The 22,955-nt window shown below is 45.2% G+C and overlaps 1 protein-coding gene across 3 annotated transcripts in view; it reads left to right on the top strand.

Annotated features, from left to right (window-relative positions):
- The window catches only part of SKI (SKI proto-oncogene), a 212,804-nt gene that overhangs the window by 164,396 nt on the left and 25,453 nt on the right, over positions 1-22,955 (top strand). For all 3 annotated transcript variants that reach the window (XM_033921228.1, XM_033921227.1, XM_033921226.1), the window contains exons 2-4: positions 17,402-17,524; positions 20,127-20,242; positions 22,671-22,751. In XM_033921228.1, coding sequence (XP_033777119.1) covers positions 17,402-17,524; positions 20,127-20,242; positions 22,671-22,751 — 320 coding nt within the window. The remainder of the gene's footprint in view (positions 1-17,401; positions 17,525-20,126; positions 20,243-22,670; positions 22,752-22,955) is intronic.

The raw sequence follows: 22,955 nt of genomic DNA, 5'->3' as shown, positions 1-22,955 counted from the left end.
TCTGGAAATAAATAAAGGCACAGAGAGGCAGCTTCCCAGCTGGGTCCAACTAGGCTCTAATGTCTGTTCCGAGTATGTATTTTTTTTTGTTTTGTTTTGTAATTCCAATCTCTCCATCCCAGCTGCAGAGTTTGCTTGATGTGTTGATGAGCGAGAATCTCATGGGGGTGGAGCGGGGAGGTTATTTGCCTTAAATCATCCCCAGATTTAGTCTGTTTTGGTGAGCCCTGTGGCTGTCTAGGAGTGGCTTCTCAGAACTGGGGACTGTATGTCTAGCTCAAAGCTTCTAGAAATCAATGAGCTCAGATGTCTCCAAATAAAAAAAAAAATAGGTCCAGTTTACTGTGGGTTTTCTCTGCAAAAATGCATCAAAAGGACGTCAAACCAAGGTTGTGACCAGTTAGCTCTGGATGGGCCCCCATCCCATTCTGGTTTTATTGTACTGCATAGGATTTGTAGGCTTGAATTTCTTGGCCTGCATGCCCTTGCATGTAGAGTGACAGAACCAGAACTGGATCAGACAGCGGTGGGAGTAAAAGGGAGTCAAGTTGGCCATTTTAATGTTGCCTCTGGCACAGAGAGGAGTTTTTCAAGCCTTAACTTGAGACCTTTCAGCTGAAGCCTTTCAGGGGAGGAATTTTCTCCCCCTAAGCTTGGATGTGCCTCAGTTAGTACTTGCTTGTTTCAGGAGAGTAGCTCGACCAGAGTGGATTAATCCAATATGAAAATTAGATGCTAAAAATTAGGGACATCTACTATAAAATATAACAGCATATTTTTTGGTGGATTTTTTTTTTTTTTCAGTCTGCTGCCCTCTCCTTCCATTTCTGTTTCTCTGAGTGCATAATGGTTGCATTTCAGATTGCTTGAATGCACTGATTTTGTGGTTTGACTACTTGGCCATGACCTTTCTTTGAAGCCACCTTCTGTGCTCCGGCCTCTGCCTGCCCTTTGCTTGTGTGGCTACAGCTCAGCCAGACCCTTCCTTTCATATTCTCATATTTCCCCTTTCTCTGTTGAATTCAGGCCACGGGCTAAGGCCTGGTGGCTGAGAGGTAGGCATAAGCAAATTGCCCCCCCCCCCCCCTTTTTTTTTTTCCAAGTATTTGACTGGAGGTTTTTGAAGTTTCTTTTTCTGCAGATCTTTTAAAAAATTACTAACCTCTTAAGCACCATGGGGGAATCAATATCCAAAGCCATTTTTCAGGATAATGGCCGCCATTATCCATCTAAGGATCCCTTTTACTGAAATGCATTTAAAAACGGACTTAGTGTGTATTAGCGTAGGACTTTCCCATGCACAAAGCCTATGTTTAATGTAGCAAACAGGGCTTTTTCTTTTTTTTTAAATGTTTGCAGGTCCTGCACAAATTTTTCCATTGGCATGCTGGATTTGCAAAAAAACATTAATGTGGGAGCTCTTACGGCTTCCTGTTTAGGAGGCAGTGAGGCCCTGATTCTGTCTGTGTGGCGCAGTGGTTCAAGCTACAGCCTCAGCACCCTGAGGTTGTGGGTTCACGGTGCAGAAAATTAAATAAATAATAAGCACTGATAATTCAAAGCATCATAAAAAAAAAATTAATTAGCCAGTAGGCACCTACCACTTCGAGGTAGGCGTCTACACTGAGACGCTTACTGGCAAGTAGGCATGGTTTCACTTAGGTGCACTCATTTAGGCCAAGAAAACCTTGATAAATATGATCATTGATAAATTGATAAATATGATCATTGATAAATATGTTAAAAAAACAGCGGTCCCAGCACAGACCCTTGTGGAACCCCACTATTTACCCTTCTCCATTGAGAATATTGACTATTAAACCCACTCTCTGTTTTCTGTCTTTCAACCAGTTCTCAATCCCTAAAAGGACATTACCTCCTATCCTGTGACTTTTTAATTTCCTCAACTGAAAGGCCATATATGGGATACAGATCGTGCAATCTTGCCACATCCTTAGTTCTTCAATATATACCATTATTTTCTGGTTAGAGATCCTCTGTGTTCATCCCACACTTTTATGAACTCTGTCACCGTTTTCCTCTCTACCACTTCCCTTTGGAGCGCATTCCAGGCATCAACCACTCTTTCTGTAAAGGAGAATTTCCTAACATTACTCTTAAGTCTACCACCCCTCAACCTGAAATTATGCCCTCTGGTTTTACCATTTTCCTTTCTCTGGAAAATATTTTGTTCCACATTAATACCTTTCAAGTATTTGAACATCTTTCATGAGGAACTTTGTTAAATGCTCTTTGAAAATCCAAACACACAATATCAACCAGTTCACCACAAGTTCATTCACCCCTTCAAAGAAATACAGTAGATTGGTGAGGCAAGATTTCCCTTGTCTAAAACCATGTTGGCTTTCTCTCATTAATCCATGCTGATTACGTATATGTGCTGTCATTTTGTTCTTTATAATAGTCTCTACCATTTTACCTGGCACCGACATCAGATTCATTGGTTTATAATTTCCCGGATCACCTCTGGAACCCTTTTTTAAAATCGGCGTCACATTGGCCACCCTCCAGTCTTCCAATGCTATTCTGTTTTTTTAAAGAAAAATTACAAATTATTAACAATAGCTGTGCAAGTTCATTTTTTCAATTATGTCAGGACTCTGGGATGTATGCCATCCAGTTCAGGCGATTTGCTACTGTTCAAGTTTGCCAAATTGACCCATTACATCATCCAGTGTACGAGTTTCTCTGATTCATCAGAATTGAATGTAATTTCTGGCACCAGTATCTCCCCCACATCTTCCTTAGAGAAGACCGAGGCAAAGACTGAGGTGGTCTATCAAATTTTAATTAAACTTTAAACTGGAGATAAATATTGACCTGCATAGATAGATAGAGATATATTTATTTTAATTTTGTCAGTGACATTTAAGGGGTCCTTTTACCAAGCTGCAGTAAAAATTGGCCTTGGCACGCTCTTACGCTAAGGCCATTTTACCATGGCTGAAAACACCCCAATTTTCTCTTTTCCCCCCCCCCCCCCCCCCATTAATGGCTATGTGCTAATGTTCTGGAAATAAATACTCTCCCAAGCGAAAACAACAGGTAACATAAACCAAATCAATAAATGAAAACAACCATGAAGCAACAGGAGCAACTCATGTTGCCATTTGAAAAAAAAAAAAATTACCACAGGATCACTCACTGCCACCTATTGTGCAGATGGCGAGGACTTCTACGCTAATTAGTTAGCGCACAGTAATATAGATGCTCTAATTGGTTAGTGCAGGCATGCCCACTTTCTCTCCCTGACATACCTAAGTGATTAATTAACTCCAGAAGGTAGTAGAACGGCCTAGTTTTATATCGCTCCAGTCTGAATGAAACACTGACTTTTTGTGATATCATCAACACCACTGTCAAAAGTGCCTTTAACAATCAGAGACACGTTTCATGAAGAAATCAAGATACCCCATATTATGTAGTGTAAGAATATAAGAATTGCCGTGGCTGGCCCATCGTGCCCAGCAGTCCGCTAACGCGGCGGCCCTTAGGTCAAAGACCAGTGCCCTGATTGAGTCTAGCCTTACCTGCGTTCGTTCCGAATCAGCAGGAACTTGTCTAACCTTGCTTTGAATCCCTGGAGGGTGTTTTTCTCCTATAACAGCTTCCGGAAGAGCGTTCCAGATTTCTACCACTCTCTGGGTGAAGAAGAACTTCCTTACGTTTGTACGGAATCGATCCCCTTTTAACTTTAGAGAGTGCCCTCTTGTTCTCTCTACCTTGGAGAGGGTGAACAACCTGTTTTTATCTACTAAGTCTATTCCCTTCATTATCTTGAATGTTTCTATCATGCTGATTTGTAAGAACATAAGAATTGCTGCTGCTGGATCAGACCAGTGGTCCGTCGTGCTCAGCAGTCTGCTCCTGCGGCAGCCCTTAGGTCAAAGACTAACTCAGACTAGCCTTACCTGCATATGTTCTGGTTCAGCAGGAACTTCTCTAATTTTGTCTTGAGTCCCTGGAGGGTGTTTCCCCCTATGACAGACTCCGGAAGAGCGTTCCAGTTTTCTACCACTCTCTGGGTGAAGAAGAACCTCCTTACGTTTGTACGGAATCTACCCCCTTTTAACTTTAGAGAGTGCCCTCTCGTTCTCTCTGCCTTGGAGAGGGTGAACAACCTGTCTTTATCTACTAAGTCTATTCCCTTCATTATCTTTTGGGTTATTAGATTGCTGAAATATCTAAACATTTTGTTACGCAATGCTGATAGAATTCTTAGGATCTATGAAGCCTCAAAACATCGTAATTCATAAGAACATAAGAATAGCCATAATGGGTCAAAGCAACGGTCCATCTAGCCCAGCACCCTCTTTTCAACAGTGGCCAATCCAGGTTACAAGTACCTGGCAGAATCCCAAATCGTAGCAGCATTCTGTGCTTCCTATCCCAGGGCAAGCAGTGGCTTCCTCCAAAGCTGGTAATCATTGTTGTTTTCACATGTTCTCACAAAGGTCCCATCTCAGATGATATTCAACCACACCTGCACCGACCTGGGATCCTAAATGCATCAGTCCCGTTGAGAAGTACCTGCTAAAAATGGCTCTTCCATTTGTCAGCCTGCGCCTGCAGCTCCTATGGTTCTAGCAGAGGGCTTTTGACTGCAAGCCCTGACAATACCCAGTGGGCTTCGCCGGTTCGCACAGCCTAACTAACCCTAGATTATTTTTCTTGACAAAGGCTTTAGGCCTACTTTCTTGTTTTCAATATAATGTGATACTCCAGTATGTATTTACTATCCATTTACTACTTAATACTACAGTGTTCCCCCGCGAATTCGCGATTCCACGGACTCAGTTATTCACGGTATTTTCTGACTGCCTCTTCCGGTCAGAAAATACAGGAAATGAGTCCACAAATCAGCCTTCTGCACAGCCGATTCCTCCTCCTCCGGTCAGCCAATCAGCCTTCTGCACAGCCGATTCCTCCTCCTCTCTCCCCCCTGGTCAGCCAATCAGCCTTCTGCACAGCTGATTCCTCCTCCTCCTCCTCCCCCCTCCGGAGCATACCGGGTATGATTTACTGCACCCGCCGGCGCCCCAGCTGCCCTCTCCTGCTTTTTTACAGACTCAAAACCGCATTCGCGGTTTGTTTGTTTTTTTAATTCGCGGGGATTCCTAGAACGGCACCCTCGCGAATTTCGGGGGAGTACTGTACATGAAATTAGCTGAAAATTTCTAAGATGTGAGTCAAATGTTGGCTAGTGCCACCCATATCCCCCAACATCTTCACCCACCTCCGGAGTCTTATGACAAAAGAGGAAGCGACGTCCAGACAACACTGCTCAGAACTTTCATTAGGGAAGCTTTGCGCTGAAGACACTGTGAGAATTTAAAATTGGGGAGTTTACATTTCTTTTCTGGTGCCAGGCTGAGTTTCAATGCAGTGCAGCAGCAGCATTTCATTAGCCCGCTTGGATTTTTTTCCCCCTTAATACCAACATGAAGCAGCTAATGAAACATTTGTTGAGGATCCACTTTAAATGTGACCAGTCCTGCCGTCTTGCACTGGCTGCATTTCTTTTTTTTTCCTGCCATTAGATGAATCTCGTACAAGTAGGGGTGAGATTCCAAGGACACGTAGGCCTGGATTCATCGCTATTGGCAGCCACTTAAAAAAAGCAGCTGCCGATCGTGTGTCGGTGACATAATGGCGCCCTGTAGAGAATCGCACCTCTGCGAAAGATAAGCCCCGGAAATGTAGGCCAGGGTTTTCCGGGCCTACATTTCCAGTTCCTACGTAGGCGCTTTAGGCTGCCTTATTGCTACTTCCGGCATTAGCCACGGCTGAGGGCCATAGTGGTGTTAAGCGGCCTAAAGCGTCTACATAGTTGCGATTCTGGCGTGTAATTATTTAGGTGCCGATAGGTGCGTTAACGGTGTGGGTTTTTTGGCAGTTTTAAACAGCGTTTCTTAATTAACTTAGGCGTCAGTGGGACGCCTTCTAGAGAATGACACGGTGACAAAATTCATCACCGTCCCCGTCCCCGCGGATAACCGCGGGAAACCATCTTCATGTCATTCTTTAAGGAGAGAGGGAAGAATCAGAGTATGAATGGCCACAACCAATGACCCTCAAGCTTTGCTTTGAAGAATGCTGGTGTAGAAGGACTGAGGTTGAAACAGACACTACAGAATGACAGTCTCTGGTATCCAGAGCAGATATTGTGATGTCATAATGCCTCATTCCACCAGTGCCTAAGAGCCAATCACATCAGTGATGTCACAATGGCTTCATTATCCTTGGCTCCCATAAGAATCAGAGTATGAATGGCCACAACAACTGACCCACAAGCTTTGCTTTGAAGAATGCTGGTGTAGAAGGACTGAGGTTGAAACAGACACTAGAAAATGACATGGGATTATTTCCCGCGGTTATCCGCGGGGATAGGAACGGTGACAAATTTTGTCACCGTGTCATTCTCTAACGCCTTCCTTCACCTAAATTTAGGCCCTGTTTCTAGAATTTTCCCTTAAGGGCTTGTAAACATAGTAATTGTCTCTTAACCCCCTCCTCTGGTTTGTCTCTTTACCTCTCCACAGACCCTATGCAGTCTAGTTCTAAGAGGATTCCTTTCCTTGTTAGATTTAAAAGGGTGGGACAGATAACAATATAGACAGCCATTTGCCCCAATGAAATGTTTGTTGGCATTAATATAATATTCATATTTCTTAGTGCTAGTAGACATACACTTCTCCCTCCCAACTCGCGGGTTTAGGACTCATGAATTCGTTTATTTGCCAGTTTCTAAACCCGGGACCCACCCCCGCCTCCCGAATGCCTTATAAAATGCCCAAACCCAGCTCCACTTCGGTACCGTGACTCAAAACCGGTGCAGCCACCGCAGGCAACAAGTGACTCGGTCAGCTCCTCCCTACGCACGACCACAAATCCCCGCTCTAACGGCCTCACCTCTCCCAGGACCATCACAACGTCCAGCCATGCCCCCACCCCCCCCGGCCTTTGTCACTCTAGCGGCCTCACCTCCCACAAAGCCCCCCAGGCAGCCACAGCACCCGCCCACCTGCCAGCTTCGTGCTCCCAGCTGGGCTTCTGAGTGCTGGCGCCCCAGCCAATCGGCGGCTGCCTTGGTCTCGGCCCCTCCACGGCACTAGGTGGGCACAGCCAATGGCGAGAAGGGTCTTCTCCGCCGTTACGCCAACCCGCCGCCGAGCCATCTAATAGGCATCATCTTTGTGAGGGAAGGGGAAGTCCGTTGTCTTTTCGATGCTGCCCTGCTTTACCCGACAGACCACCAGGTAAGAGGTCCGGGAGGCAGGAGGGAGGCGGGGGGGTGGGTCAGAGCAGGCCCTAAAAGTTATTTGCATTTTCTCGATATTTGCAGGCCGACTCTGCCCCTAACCCCCGCGAATATTGAGGGGGAAGTGTATACAGGGCTGTACAACTGTGACAAGTGTTCAGGTATCAGTTAAGTGTCTGCTCCATACAGACCTGAGGCAGTGTGAGATAAAATAATTTCCCAAGGTTATGTTTGCGGTGGGATTTGACCCCTGGCTGTAACCACCGGTGTCAGGTCAAAAGCGCGCAGGGACAAAGGCGCGCGCAGACAATTGAGTGCAGCGTGGAGGTGCGCACCACAGAAAATTACTGTTTTTAGGGCTCCGACGGGGGGGTGTGTGGGGGAAACACCCCCACTTTACTTAATAGAGATCGCGCCGCGTTGTGGGGGGTTGTAACCCCCCACATTTTACTGAAAACTTCACTTTTTCCCTGTTTTTAGGGAAAAAGTTAAGTTTACAGTAAAATGTGGAGGGTTACAACCCCCCAAACCCTCCACAACACCGGCGCGATCTCTATTAAGTAAACTGGGGGCGCTCCCCAACAAAACCCACCGTCGGAGCCCCTAAAAACTGTAATTTTCTTCGGCGCGCGCCTCCATCTTGCGCTCAGTTGTCGGCGCGCGCCTATGTCTTTCGCGGGGTTGTCTATGAACCGTAACCACCAGGCCATTACCTTTCCTGAAAACAGAGGGGAAAGAAGGTAAAGCTACACTGACCAAGAGTCAAAGCTGGGTCAGCTGGCTGGCTTAAAATGCTGGATGCTTAAAATGACTGCTTTCAGTATTGGAGAGTGGCAGAATGATGCTAGTGTGCTATGTCCACCTCCCCTTCACTCTCAGGGCAAGATTCTCAAAACTTTTAACGCCGTCGCTAAACTGTTTTGCGGCGGTTTAGCCTGCACGCATTCTAGTGGCGGATTATCAAAACGGATGATCTCCATCTTTAGCGAGGTTTCTAGCAGTCTCCAGCAATGGCATGCAAATGAGCTCTTTAACATTGAAATGAGCTCTTCGGTAGATTCTTAAAAATCGCCGGGGCATTTTCGAAGAGTGGCGTTGGCAACAAAAAACAGCGACTGGTCCGGGGGGGATGGGGAGGGCTGTGCCGTTACAGTGCCAGGACTTGTATTTTGACTGTGGCTAATGGAAAAAAAAAAGTGCATCGATATATTTTTAGTGGAGGGTAGTAAAATTACGTTTCTGTTTTTGGGAGAGACAGGCATGTTTCATGCGCGCTTGTTAAAAGCCAACCTTTCTTCTTGAGCGCGTGTATGCTACCCTTGTCTTGTGTGTTTCTGGCTGTGAGTCTTGATTAAATTTTACATGGAAAACAAAAAACAAGATTTACCTGAATTATAGTAGTTTTTGGGGAGAGAAAGGCTTGTTTTATGCACAATTGAAAAAAGTTGGCGTTGCTTCTCCCCTCCTCTCCCTTCCATTCGTCCAATAGTGCAGCAGGAGAGTGGTTTGGGATTTTTTTTTTTTTTTTTTAATGGCGTTTTTCTACGCATGGGCACATGCAAATGTAGGAAATCTTCACCGCTATCCGCCGATCTTTTTTGCATCTGCGATTTTTAAAGAATGTCTCAGGTTTTTAGATTTGGTAGCAGACAGTCACTTTTTAACGCAGGTTTTTGAAAATCCTGCCCTCAGTCTCTATCCCTCAACACAGTTAAAATCTGGAGCCCCTGGCACAGTTTTATGGAGGAGTGGAGGAGTAATCAAAGTATCGGCCAGAGAAGCAAGGTTCGAATCGCACTGTGGCTGCTTGCCACCTCAGGCACAAGCTTAGATTTGGATTTTGCTCAGGTCTTTTTCACTTGTAACTTAAGATAAGTTACAATCAGGTTATGGCAGATGTTTTTCTGTCATTCAGCTCTCCAGGGACAGAAAAATGCCTACTGTAGTGGAATGTACTTGGCTTGAAGTACAAACTGAAAAAGGTGTAGATTAAATCCAAAATATCTTTTCTTCCCCCTACAAGGAGCAGTACCAACCAGATACACTGCTTTACTGCATCACCCCTAATTCATCGTCTCATAGCAGGCTGAAAGGGACATAATTGTCCATGGAATCTTAAACAATTTTGAGTTTCCTGCTGTTATATGATGGGTGGATCACTCTGTCTCTTTAAAAAGCTTTTGGCAAACCGATTTCTTACTTTGCTTCTGCTGTATATTTCGAAACACCTGGTGACCCTGTGATTACATATGCCATCTCACAAAGGTTAGCAGTAAGCTCTGTTTTGTCTAGCACAGTGGCATTAAGATATTAATTTCCTGGAACAGGTGTGTGTGTGTGTCCTCTATCACCCCACTACATTTTAAGGCATGACTTGATTACTGGAGGTCCAGAAGAGGTATCTAACATGCCTCTGTAAAGAGGGCAGTCTTGCTGAGCCACATATGCAAAAGCTGCCATGTTATTCATTCCAGGAAGGAGACTGGTTATAAACTTGCGTCCCAAAGCAGGGTAGTATTTGCAGTCCATGATTCTATCAGTTGAAATCAGTGCTGCAGGTCCCATAATGCACCAGGGTGAGGCTAACAAGAAATTCAGGACCGGCCAAGACGTCTTCCTCCTGGAATGGGTAACGTGGCAGCTCTGCCTGTGTATCACAAGCCTGTGGATTCATGGAGGGGGCAGTCTTGCTGGTCAGCCTTCTGTATGTAGTAGCCACAGGATTCCAGCATCGCTCCTTAACCTGGTGTTTTTTTTACTTACAAATATGTATTTGTTTTTCATATGTCTGTCACTTCTGTGACTCTTTCCCCTCCCCTCCCTATGAAATATGTCTCTGAGGTTTTGTAAAATCAATATCAGACCGGCGCCTGGTCTTGTGGTTTTTACTCTGGGTGAGAAGTTTTTCTTAAATTTCACACCCCAATTGAGTATCTACTGAAACAGGAAGTTCCACCCTTTCCACAGCATAACCGAACCAGTGTTTTTGCATAGATACCACAGCTGCAAAGGGAACAAAACCCAAGTCAGGTTTTATATATATATATATATATACACATATATATCTAAGTCCTATTTCTCACTAGAGCTTTCCAAATATACCATGTTTCAGGAGAGCTTTTACTTCACTATCTAAACTTGTTAAATGAGAAAAGATTCTGCCATTCATTTCTTTGCATTTCCCAACACATCTGTCTTGTACTTTTGTTATCATGTCAGTAGATTCCCTTCCTATATATATATATATAAATTTAGGTATTTGTATACCACCTATCAAGGTTATCTAGGCGGTTTACAATCAGGTAATGAAGCATTTTCCCTATCTGTTCCGGTGGGCTCACAATCTTTCTAACGTACCTGGGGCAATGAAGGATTGAGTGAATTGCCCAGGGTCACAAGGAGCAGTGCAGGATTTGAACCCACAACCTCAGGGCGCTGAGGCTGTAGCTCTACTAGGCCACTCCTTCCTTCAAAAGTATATTCATAAGGAGTAGGTGTATACCAAAATTGATTTGGGGTCCCAAAGAATGCCCTGAATACATAATTCGTATTCTGTGACTAGCGATTTCAATTTAAATGCTAAATCCTGCTGAAATAAACACTTGATTTCAGGTTGCTTCTTTTATTATTTGTTATGTTAAAGCTAAATAAATGCTCACTGTAACCCGTTCTGAGCTCTTTGGGGAAATGGGATAGAAAACGGATAAAATAAATCTATATTCGGTACAGCTCCAAAGTGAGGCTCTTCAGACATCTTCTGCGATGATCCAGTGGCTAAACTGTTTGAGCCCATTTTGGGAAAACTGCCCCTTGTTTCAGCCCTTGCTGTTCTTGTAAGCACAATCTGTGCAGTTCCTTTGACTTGGTCTGGGTTCTTACATCTGTAGATAATTGGTAACCCCTGCGCGCTGTGGGTCACTGCATCTACATTCTGCCTGTCAGAAGTTCTCAGGGCTCCAATAATAGCTACGGTACCCGTGGGCTGTGCTTCAGTGCCTTCAGACAACAAAACCCTTCACTTTGGTTCTCCCCGACTAGCAGTTGAAATCCAACTCTTGAAGAAGCGTGCTGGCAAAGGGAATTCAAGGGACTTCTTCAGGTCCTGCTGGCGGTGTGGCAGCATTTCTTCCCCCCCCCACCCGAAATCTGTCGTAATTAAGTCACGTGTTTAAGAGGTAGTGGGCTTTAGCCAGTTTTGCAAAGGAAAAGAAGGCCTTGGAAACTGTTTTTGCTGTGTGATGGCGTGCACCCTGTGTTCCTGACCACACCAGATTTTCAGCACATAGGAGAAAGGACCTGAGGACTCTGACATGGGATTGGTGGAGCCTGACTTCAGTTCCCGGAAGAGGCGTTCGGAAAATACTAAGAATGATCCCGCACCCGATTTTCCTCACCCGCCGCTGCCCCCAGCTTGCCCTCTCCTGCCTCCGATACGCTCCTAAACCGCATTCGCGGTTTTTTTTTAAATTTGCGGGTGTTCCTGGAACGGAACCCCTGTGCATTTTGGGGGAAACCTGTATAAGAATGAAAGGGGAATATTGGTATAGGAAGCTCTGGTTCTCAAGGACCATAAACCAGGATATCCACATTGAATGTATATAACAAATGGACTTTTTTTTTTTTAATAAGCAACATTTTTTATTTATTTTTAGGAGGATTTATCTTTGGGAGGGTCTCAAGGTGTCAACTAGTCTTTTTCCATCATCCGAGTAGGATCTGTACCTAAACCATCACCCAAACAACTATCTATCTAATATGTTCTTAGAGACTTTCAGCAAATGAGTTTATTTATTTTAAAAACTTGGATCACAAGTAATTTTCTTCTGCAGCCTAAGTATCCTTCCATCGAGTAAGCTTTGCATGATTTCTGGTTTAAGAATAGTTCAGTGTGTACTCCTCCTGAGTCTGGTGGAAGGCTGAATTTTCAAATTCCTGTTGCTTGAAGAAAGGATGGGCGTGGGTGTCAGGTCAAAAGTGCGCCGGGACAAAGGCGCGCCCAGACAATTGAGCGCAGCGCGCACCGCCGCACCGCTCTAAATTACTATTTTTAGCGCTCCGACGGGGGAGCGTGGGGGGGAAACCCCCCCCACTTTACTTAATAGACATCGAGCCGCGTTGTGGGGGCGTTGTGGGGGGTGTGGGGGGTTGTAACCCCCCACATTTTACTGAAAACTTCACTTTTTCCCTGTTTTTAGGGAAAATGTTCAGTTTACAGTAAAATGTGGAGGGTTACAACCCCCCATAACGCCGGCGCGATGTCTATTAAGTAAACTGGGGGGTTCCCCAAAAAACTCCCCGTCGGAGCCCCTAAAAACTGTAATTTAGAGCGGCGCGGCGGCACGCACTGCGCTCAATTGTCACTGCGCGCTTTTGTCTTTTGCGCCGTTGTCTATGAACCATGGGCGTGCCTCCCTTGCCTGTCTCCACGTCCCCAGTTAGTGCAACTTGTACTGGAAAGATTCACCTTGCCGTCTATCAGTTCATATATTCTTCCAGTAGGGAATACAAATTGTGTGGTGGCAGGCGTCAGGCCCCCCCTTCTCAGACAGTGTAATTATGCATGCAATAAATACTTCTCTTCAAGACAGCTGGCATCGAGATTCTTTTTTCTAGGTGAGCACTAAGGGGGTCCTTTCACTGTGGCCTGCTAACCGATTTAATGCGCGATAATCGTTTAGCGTGCCTTAGTAAAAGGACCCCTAAATTTGTTCAGCCGACACCAGCCCCACCTCTTTAAAAAAAATAAAACCCAAGAAGATTCTCCCTCTTTAAATAGACAGGGAGAGCCTGGTTTGGCGTGTGGCGTTTGCCTTCCAGGGCATGGGCCTCCGAGCCTGCCTGGACATGGCGCTTCGTTTCCAGGTGACACGGAAAGGACGGTTCTTTGCAGACACCAGACACCTGTTGTATTATTTATTTTAATCTTCTCCTTGCCTCTCTTCCCCTTTTCTTGCGCTCCCCCCCCCCCCTCACCCAATCTTTCCCTAGTGGATAGGGCAGGAGCAGCAGACACATGTCAAATACCTATCGCATGTTGTCACTGCTGTTGCACAGACAGCGTCTCTGGAAAATGTGAACCATATCCAGAGACGCTTGGGATTTTTTTCATTTTTCTTTTCTGAAGAGCAAAGTCTTGATAATTTATCAGACTTTAGTAAGGAATAGCTTATCCTTCAATATATATAATAAACAAGGGAAAAAAATGGAGGAGATGGGTGTAAAATAGTAAATCAGGCAGGCCCTTGGGAGCTGTGGCATGGATAAGTGGTTAATTTATTTATTATAGCACTTGCTGGACTGATATTCAAAGGGAGTTCTGCACTGGCTGCTGGCTGGACCATTAGAAATTAAAAGGGCAGAACTGGGTCATTTACAAAGCTGGCGCCTCCTTTTAAGCTGTGTGGTGAGAGTCTATTCTGTAATGGTACCTGGGCACCCAAATTCTGTTATCGAGTGCTAGTGTAAGCTGGCATTGGTGTGCCTTACTTTTGCACCAAGTGAAAAAGGCACAGTGGGCCTCCAAAGATGAGGCAGCATCTAAAGTTTGTTAAAGGACCCTACACAGGCCATGTTTCGGCAAAGCGTCTGCATCAGGGGTCGTGAGTGTAAAACAGCATGGCTAATTTGTACGGTTGAAGGCTGCCAAAGCCAACCACAGACCGCGCTCACTGATGAAGACGGCCAGTGCCGGGTCCTTTAATAAATAAACTTTAGATACCAGCCCATCCTTGGAGGCCCACTGTGCTTTTTTTCCCCCACTTGGCTTGGTTTTTTGTTCTTTGCACTCTCTCTTAGACTCATAGACTTGGCGGAACTGCAGGGGTCAAATTATGACAAGGGTGCAGGTAAGTTACAATATTCTGTAAGTGGCAGCACTGTCCATGCCCCTGTTCTGTGCATGTGAATGCACCCATTGCATTTATGTGCTGTGCCTTTTGGGGCGCCTTTAAGGAGTAGTGCTTAGTTGCTCTGCTGCCACTTATATGTGAAAGTGTATATCAGGGGTAGGCAATTTCGGTCGTCGAGAGCCGGAGCCAGGTCAGGTTTTCAGGATATCCACAATAAATATGCATGAGATAGATTTGCATCTCAAGGAGGCAGTGCATGCAAATCCATCTCATACATATTCATTGTGGATATCCTGAAAACCTGACCTGGCTCCGGCTCTCGACAACCAGAATTGCCTACCCCTGGTGTATATGTTTAACCACAACAGTGTAAGTCAGGGGTGTCAGTCGGTCCTTGAGGGCCGCAATCTAGTCGGGTTTTCAGGATTTCCGCAATGAATAAGCATGAGATCTATTTGCATGCACTGCTTTCATTGTATGCTAATAGATCTCATACATATTCATGGGGGAAATCCTGAAAACCCGACTGGATTGCGGCCCTCGAGGAGGGACTTTGACACCCCTGGTGTAAGTGGTACCTAAGCACTGGTACCTCGTTATATTTGGTTAGGAGAGGAGCAAAGATCATACCATGAAAATTATCTGTTTAGTGGATAGTGTTGGGCACATTTAATCAGTTTATCTTATATTCAGTGTTTTTATCTGTAAGCATAGCAGCGTTAAATATACAGATTAAATTATGTAAATTGGGAGGCTTCAGATTATTCAAAACCCAGCAGTAAAAATGATCTTTCATGCAGAAAAATTTGATCACGTCACCCCCCCCCACACACACACACTTCTGAAAAAGGCACATTGGCTACCCATATCCCACCAAATAACGTTTAAAATGCTAGATAGACTTTTGGTTCCGTATGTTAACTTCCAGACCACTTCGGTCGACCCAACAGTCCCTTCTTTCGGTTCCCTCCGTTCGGCAAATATTTTGTGACACGACCCGAAAAACAATTCTTACATTGGTGGCCCCAACGTAGTGGATCTCGTGGCCACTCGTGCTGAGGCAAGCGTCTTAATTCCTCTAAATTCAAATCAATGCTTAAAACCTTTCTCTTTAAAAAGGGGCACAAGACCCAGACCCAGAGCATCACATGGAATTCGTACCATGTCCTTTTGTTTTGTTTTTTCCCTCCCCACCCCTTTTTTTTTTTTTTTTTTTTTTAAATTTTAAGCAATGTAATCCTACCCGCTTGTAGCTGTTTAAGGGGTCCTTTTACTAACGGCTCCTTTTATCAAGGTGCGCTAGCGGGGTTAGCGTGTCGGACATTTAATCACGCGCTAACCCCCGCGGCAAGCCAAAAAACTAACGCCTCATCAATGGAGGCGTTAGCGACTAGCGCGGCAGACGGTTTAACGCGTGGCATTCCACGCGTTAAATCCCTACCGCACCTTGATAAAAGGACCCCTAAGGCGCGCTAACTGATTTAGTACGCACTAATCGATTTAGCACTTGCTAAATGCTAAGGCATCCATTATATTCTATGGATGCTTTAGCGTGCCTTAGTGAAAGGACCCCCTAAGTGATTTGTCTAACAGTGTGTTCCTATATGTAACACCCCCTATTTTATTGTTTTAAAATTTTAACATTGTGTGATGTAAACCGCTTAAGAATGTAAAGCGGTATATCATGCACTAATAAACTTAAAACATAGCCCCTCTTCTACCAAACCGCGACAGCAGTTTTAGCGCGGGGAGCCGTACTGAATGACCTATGCTACTCCCGACGCTCATAGGAACTCGAGCATTGGGAGCAGCGCGGGCCATTCAGCGCGGCTCCCCGCACTAAAACTGCTGGCGCGGTTTGGTAGAAGAGGGGGTTAAATTATGCATTGGCAAGAGCCCTTAAGTTAATTTGGTGATTGTTCTGACTGAAAGTCCAGCCCCATATGTTTAAGACACAGGCATGAGCTGTACAGAGGTGACTTACTGCTGTTTATTTTTAAAAAAAAAATTCATTTCCATTGCACTCAAATTGCATATTTGACCCCCCCTCTGCCCCATTCATAACAGCGTTGCTTGTCCTCGGATCGTTCTGGGAACAGGTGGTATAAGGTGCCAACTTTGCTGGTATTAGCCGGAATGTGGCTGGTGATTTCCAGACAGCTCTACCACCATAAAAAATGATACAGAGATAATGATCTTGGCATTGACAGCAGAATTGTTGACATGCTAGGGTTGATCTGCATATCCAGTGTGAGCCCAGGCTAGAAGAAGTGATGAATAGGCCAGACAGAGAGCCAGCAGGAAAAAAAAAAATGTTGATATCTTAAGACCATAAATATATTGAATCTCTGAGCCTGGCAACCACCAAAATCTAAATTTAAAAAAAATGTAGCGATTTAGATTTTGGTGGTAGCTGGACTTAGAGATTCTGCATATTTATTTCAGAGGCTAGCATTTGTGGACTTTGATTTATTTTTTTTTTTTTTTCCTTCTGGCTCTAGTGTTTTTTTTTAAAAAAATGTTAATACTGTAATTTATGTGACTTATAACTAGAAACATGCTTCCCCCCCTCTTGTTTATATTTTTTCTGTCCTGAAAAAGGGCCTTTCCCAGTAACTCCAGGGTACCAGTTAGATTCTTTAATTTTTTTTTTGTCGACTTGTCGGAAATTGTGGAGTGGAAGGCCTAGCTTGCCAGGGGGACTTAAGTGTGCTTCAGGGGTGATATATAGGCCAAGTAGAGCCCCTTATGGAAAAGACAACGCAAAGATTGGCAGTACACCCAGAATATGCCGCAGCTGCGGTGCAGTGAAGTCATCAACTTAACAACCATAGCAAGTAAATAAAACAAAGCCAGTAGTGTTGTTATGTAAAGGAAGCGTTCCAGTTCAGAGCCACATAAGATCCTGCTTTAGCAAAAAGAAGCCAACATATTTTATCCATTTCGGGTCAAGTGATTTCATTTATACTCCAGTTCCGCTGGAAGCCTTTACAACTTCATGCTTCCGGATTACTTTTGCAGATGATTAGGGAAATGAGCTTGGTGTTGCAAAAATGTACGTGCTGCTGTCTTTATTAACCCTGCGTAGACGGTTGGCATAACATGCGGTGTAGTGCTCGACTGAGAGCATCAGAAAGACCAATCTTGCCATGTCTTGCAGCGTTGCAGTTATATGAAAGGAGAAGAGACTGTCGTTTTTTTTTCGTTCATCTTTTGGTTGTTTAATTTTCGCATCTTTTTTGTTTTTTCTTTCTCTTTTGTTTAATTTCAGATTTCTTCTGAACCAGCTGCCAAAAAGTCTAGAACGGATGACTCGGTTGGCCAGTGCCCTGGCTCTACGGAGAAAGAAAAGCAGCACAGCTGGTTACGGAGCCTGTCTAGCACATCTAATAAGGTAAATATTAAATGCGTGGAGTTTTTGAAGTGTCTCATGTTACCTTTATATTTTGACCTGGCCTTTCAGTTCAGATCAGAATCAGGGCTGGCATCTGGTGTCATGTGCCTTTATGCATAGCTACACAGGGATTTTTCCTTCTGTTTTATATCCCTCCCAATTCCCCTAGCAGTGACGGTCATTGGAAGGGAGTGGAGGAGGGCTCACTGCACAACACTTCAGTTCTGGGTCCTGCCTCCATCCACTAGGTGCCGCCATTACCTGATGACACTGATTCATCCCATCTCTTCCCTCAAACGGTCTCTATCTCCTTAGCATCTCCAACCCTGGACAGCCCAAGAAGCAGAAGACCGAGAGGTTACCAGATTTTCCTTCGTGGAAATTTGGACCCATAGCCACGCCCCCAGGACCGCCCAGTTCTGTTTCCCTTCCCACCCTGTTCTGCATCCCAGCCCCACCCCCAGCCGGCATCCGCGCATATACGGACACAACGCAATGACCTCATGCGCGCGTGACGTCACCGAGTTGCGTCCGTGCATGCCCCTTCCCGACGCAATTATGTCAGGAAGCTTCTCAAAACCCCGGACAAAGTGCCGGGTTTTGAAAAGCTGTCCTCAAAAGGAGGACGTGTCCAGGGAAATCCGGACGTCCAGTAACCCTAAGAAGACCCCACTTGGCAGTCAAAGTGATTCTTGTAGACTGTAATACCTTTTACAGAGCTGGAGAAAGATGAATATGAAAATATTGGGCATGATCTTACCAGGTTACATAGATCCTCTTTGGAACACTGGTCGGCTACGAAGGGGGGTCTGTGGTTTCAAAATCTCATGCACATTATTAGAGAATGACACGGTGACAAAATTCATCACCGTTCCCGTCCCCGCGGATAACCGCAGGAAACCATCTTCATGTCATTCTTTAAGGAGAGAGGGAAGAATCAGAGTATGAATGGCCACAACCACTGACCCTCAAGCTTTGCTTTGAAGAATGCTGGTGTAGAAGGACTGAGGTTGAAACAGACACTACAGAATGACAGTCTCTGGTATCCAGAGCAGATATTGTGATGTCATAATGCCTCATTCCACCAGTGCCTAAGAGCCAATCACATCAGTGATGTCACAATGGCTTCATTATCCTTGGCTCACATAAGAATCAGAGTATGAATGGCCACAACCACTGACTCGCAAGCTTTGCTTTGAAGAATGCTGGTGTAGAAGGACCGAGGTTGAAATAGACACTAGAAAATGACATGGGATTATTTCCCGCGGATATCCGCGGGGACGGGAACGGTGATGAATTTTGTCACCATGTCATTCTCTACACGTTATCTTCGGTGTATTAATTTGGATAACATTACCAGAGGTACATAGCACTTTACAAACATAAAGAATAATTCCTGCTTCCTCAGGTTTACAATCCAATAAAGGCTAGGGGTGGGAGAGTAATGCGGTCTCTTGAGAGTCTTTGAGAAATCAGCCCTTAGGTGAGTCAAGGAAGCTTTGCCAGAAGAATTGGGGAGACCTGAGGATAAGATGGCAGTCTCGGAGCTAGAATGTTGGCTGGATAACTGGTAAAAAAAAACCTGTCTTACCTAATAAGGTGATTCTTATCTTAGTCCAAGTAAAGGTATCACAGCCTGCAAAGAAACCAGTGGCTTAGTAAGGAGGGGGGCGGTCCAACCCGGGGGCGGTGTTGGTAAGGGCGCCCCCCCCACTTCTTCCCAACCCCCCTACTGCACGCTTGCGCCCCCTTCCCTTGTACTTTTTTAATTTTACCTGCGCCCTGCGCGAGCAGCATTACGACCTTTTGCCCGCGTCGGTGTCTCCTCTCTCTGACGTCACTTTCGGGGCCCCCCCCATCTAGGAAGTGATGTCAGAGGGATAGCCGACACAAGGGGGGCAGCAAGTTTGTGATATTGCTCACGCCTGGAAAATTAAAAAGGGTTAGGGTGTGCGGGCGGAGGAGGGGTGCCACTCGCCCTCAGTATGCCACTGAAAGAAACTAGCCATTTTCAGCACATGGCTACTAGATACACCATAGTGCTTGCAGATTAATATCATTTATTTTTGCCCCTTTTCTAGCCATCCTACAATTCTTGTGAGGCCACTGATGGGGCCAGTCATATTCCCATGTCTTTCCCCCCCCCCCCCAATATAGAAACTCTTAAGATGAACCAGCCATAGAAGCTTTATGTAGCTTAATGCATAGCAGTATTTTTGTGGCTGTGACCCGAGGACCGTGGCCAAATAAAATTATATGTAAAGTCCCCCGTCATGACCCCAAATGTGGGTCTGGGGAAGCTCTGATTTAGCCTATTGCAATCCTTGAAGTGTTCCTTGGAAAGCGGCAACTAAGCGGGAATTTCAGTCTAGCCTGGCTTGTGTTTTCCAGGAAAAAGTTGCTGAGCAGGGAATCAGCCATCCATCCCCAACATTAGGAAGTACAGATCTGCACACTTTAGACAAAACAACAGAAAACAATTTTTTTTTTTTTTTTTTAAAACATACTCCCCAGAATAAACTTAGCACTGTTTTCTGCATTCTGCCTGTGCAGCTTATGTTGTTAATTGGTGTTTAATTCCTTCTTGTTATTCTCCCTGCAGAGCATTGGCTGTGTGCATCCACGGCAGCGTCTCTCTGCTTTCCGGCCCTGGTCCCCCGCCATTTCATCAAGTGACAAAGAGCTCTCTGTGCATCTTCCTGCCCTGATTCGTGACAGGTAAAAGCAACTTGCAAGAAAACCTCGGTGTGGCAGCTTTCTATAGCATGTAAAGGGGCCGTGGATTTGAAATACCACCTTTCTGTGGTATAGCCAAAGCTTATTTTTAGCATTTATATACAACTTATAGCCTAAGTGGTTTACATTCAGGTACTCAAACATTTTTCTCTACCTGTCTCAGTGGGCTCACAATTTATCTCATGTACCTGGGGCAATGGGGGGATTAAGGGACTCGCCCAAGGTCACAAGGAGCAGCATGAGAGTTGAACCCACAACCTCAGGGTGCTGAGGCTGCAGCTTAAACCACGGCCACACACTCCCCACACAGGTACTTTCTCTGTCTCTAGTGGGCTCACAATCAAAGTTTTTAGACCTGGGGTTATGTAGGATACAATAGGAGACATAGAGGGGAGGAGGGTTCAAGGCAGCACATGACAAGTAAAAGAGGAAAATGAACTACAATTTTATAATATAGTAAAGCATGACACATAAGGTAAGGAATGCTGTCTCTCATGCATATACTGTATGTTGTGGATATCCTGAAAACCCAACTGGCCGGTCGGTCTCTGAGGCCTGGGTTGGGCAACTCCGGTCCTCAAGGGCTGCAATCCGGTCGGGTTTTCAGGATTTCCCCAATGAATATGCATGAGATCTATGTGCATGCCCTGCTTTCAGTGTCTATTCATTGGGGAAATCCTGAAAACCTGACTGGATTCCGGCCCTCGAGAACCGGAGTTGCCCACCCCTTGCCCTAGGCCATTCAGGGAGCCATTTTGAGAAACCTAAGTTTTATTCTATGCATTGGCTTTAGCAGTGGCACAGCGAGGGAGATTAATACCTGGGGCGGTGGCGACTGGCATTGCCACGCCGTGTGCCCCTCCCCCCACGCTTCCCCTCAGCTTGAGCACCTCTCGCCTCCCCCACGTACCTCTTGAAATGTTCGCCGGCATGAGCAGTATCTTTCACCTGCAATCTGGAGGTGACATCAAAAGGGAGCCGAGGCCAGCGCAAGCGGACATGCTGCTCACACCGGTGAATGTTTAAGGAGAGGAGGAGAGGGGCTGGTGCCCCCTGCGAAGATGGCGCCCGGGGATGTCTTCCTCTCCCCCCCCCCCTCTCACTACGCCATTGGGTTTTGGTATTATTTATAGGCTTGTAACACTTTAGTTTCCTTGGCCCTCTTGTCTCATAACCATTTTAAATTGTTTAAATCAGGTGACATTAAAGAACCTGGGTTGGGGCACTCAGAATTTTTACAGAGCTGGAGAAAGACGAATATGAAAATATTGGGCATGATCTTACCAGGTTACATAGATCCACTTTGGAACACTGGTCGGCTACGAAGGGGGGTCTGTGTGGTTACAAAATCTCATACACGTTATCTTCGGTGTATTAATTTGGATAACATTTTGCCAGAGGTACATAGCACTTTACAAACAAAGAATAATTCCTGCTTCCTCAGATTTTTGTGGGTTCAGTACCACTAGTCCTAAGCCTGCTGGGCTTTTTCCTTATAGAGAATTCATTCCATGGCATTAGTCATTTACTAATGTGTTAACAAATTATACGAGGATGCACGACATATAATATGTTCAGATAATGATTCAAAATGTTGTGTGATTGTGGCACCGAAGTACCCCCCTCTTCAAACCCAGCATGCACCCAAAAAGAGGGAGAAAAAGCCTCAGACTAATGTAGCAGCGTCGAACCAAAAGATACAAATCAAAACTTTCACTGGCTAAAAAACTCCCTCACAGAACAGCTCAGGTTTAGATTAGAAAAGGGCAAAGTCACCCGGAGGCACGTTCAAGGGCTTAGCTGACAAAAGACGACTTGAGCTCCAACGCTGTCACGTCTTCTCCAATTTTCCCGACAAGCGACCTTGCTTCACCAATGTTTGGCTCATCCGCGGAACAAACAATACAGCCTTGAAAAGTGCAGCCACGCTGAGACCAGCGTTGGAACTCAAGTCGTCTTTTGTCAGCCAAGCCCTTGAACGTGCTTCCGGGTGACTTTGCCCTTTTCTAAACCTGAGCTGTTCTGTGAGGGAGTTTTTTTTAGCCAGTGAAAGTATCAAAAGCAGATTTGATTTGTACCTTTTGGTTCTACGCTGCTACATTAGTCTGAGGCATTTTCTTCCTCTTTTTGGGTGCATGCTGGGTTTGAAGAGAGGGGTACCTCGGTGCCAAGATCACACAACATTCTGAATTATTATATGGCATTAGTCATGCCATTTCGTGCTCACCACTTCATTGACAGCCCTAAACTTAATGGCAGCGTTCTCAACCAACCCACCTTGTCATATGGCAAAAAACTGAGCCATTTGAACAACCTCTGGCCAGTGTCCTCACTTAGCATGTTCTGACATTTACCTCTTGTTGCTCTGCTCATTCCATGTTTCACTTCTTTTATTTCTCAATTTCCTCAGGGATGTTTCGTCAATGCTTAGCGCGGACACGCCCACTCTACAGATCCCTCAACACCCCATCAATCATTCCAACTTGGCTGCGTACGTCTGAATTTGTCTTTTTACCCCCCCCCCCCTTACTTGTATGATTTTTTTTGTCTGCGTGTGTGAGTTTTCCATGCAGAGAATGAATTGTATGAAAATATTCGAAAGTAAGAATAGTCTGCAACTGAAAAGTAGATGGAATTTCTCCAGGAAAGCAGACCAGTTTGGTTTCGGGTGTACAAAAACTCTTATCTTTGCATA

This window comes from Geotrypetes seraphini, chromosome 15 (assembly GCF_902459505.1).
Source record: "Geotrypetes seraphini chromosome 15, aGeoSer1.1, whole genome shotgun sequence".
Classification (NCBI taxonomy): Eukaryota; Metazoa; Chordata; class Amphibia; order Gymnophiona; family Dermophiidae; genus Geotrypetes; species Geotrypetes seraphini.
Note: the sequence above shows the minus strand (reverse complement) of the source record. Positions and strands in the feature narration are given on the sequence as shown.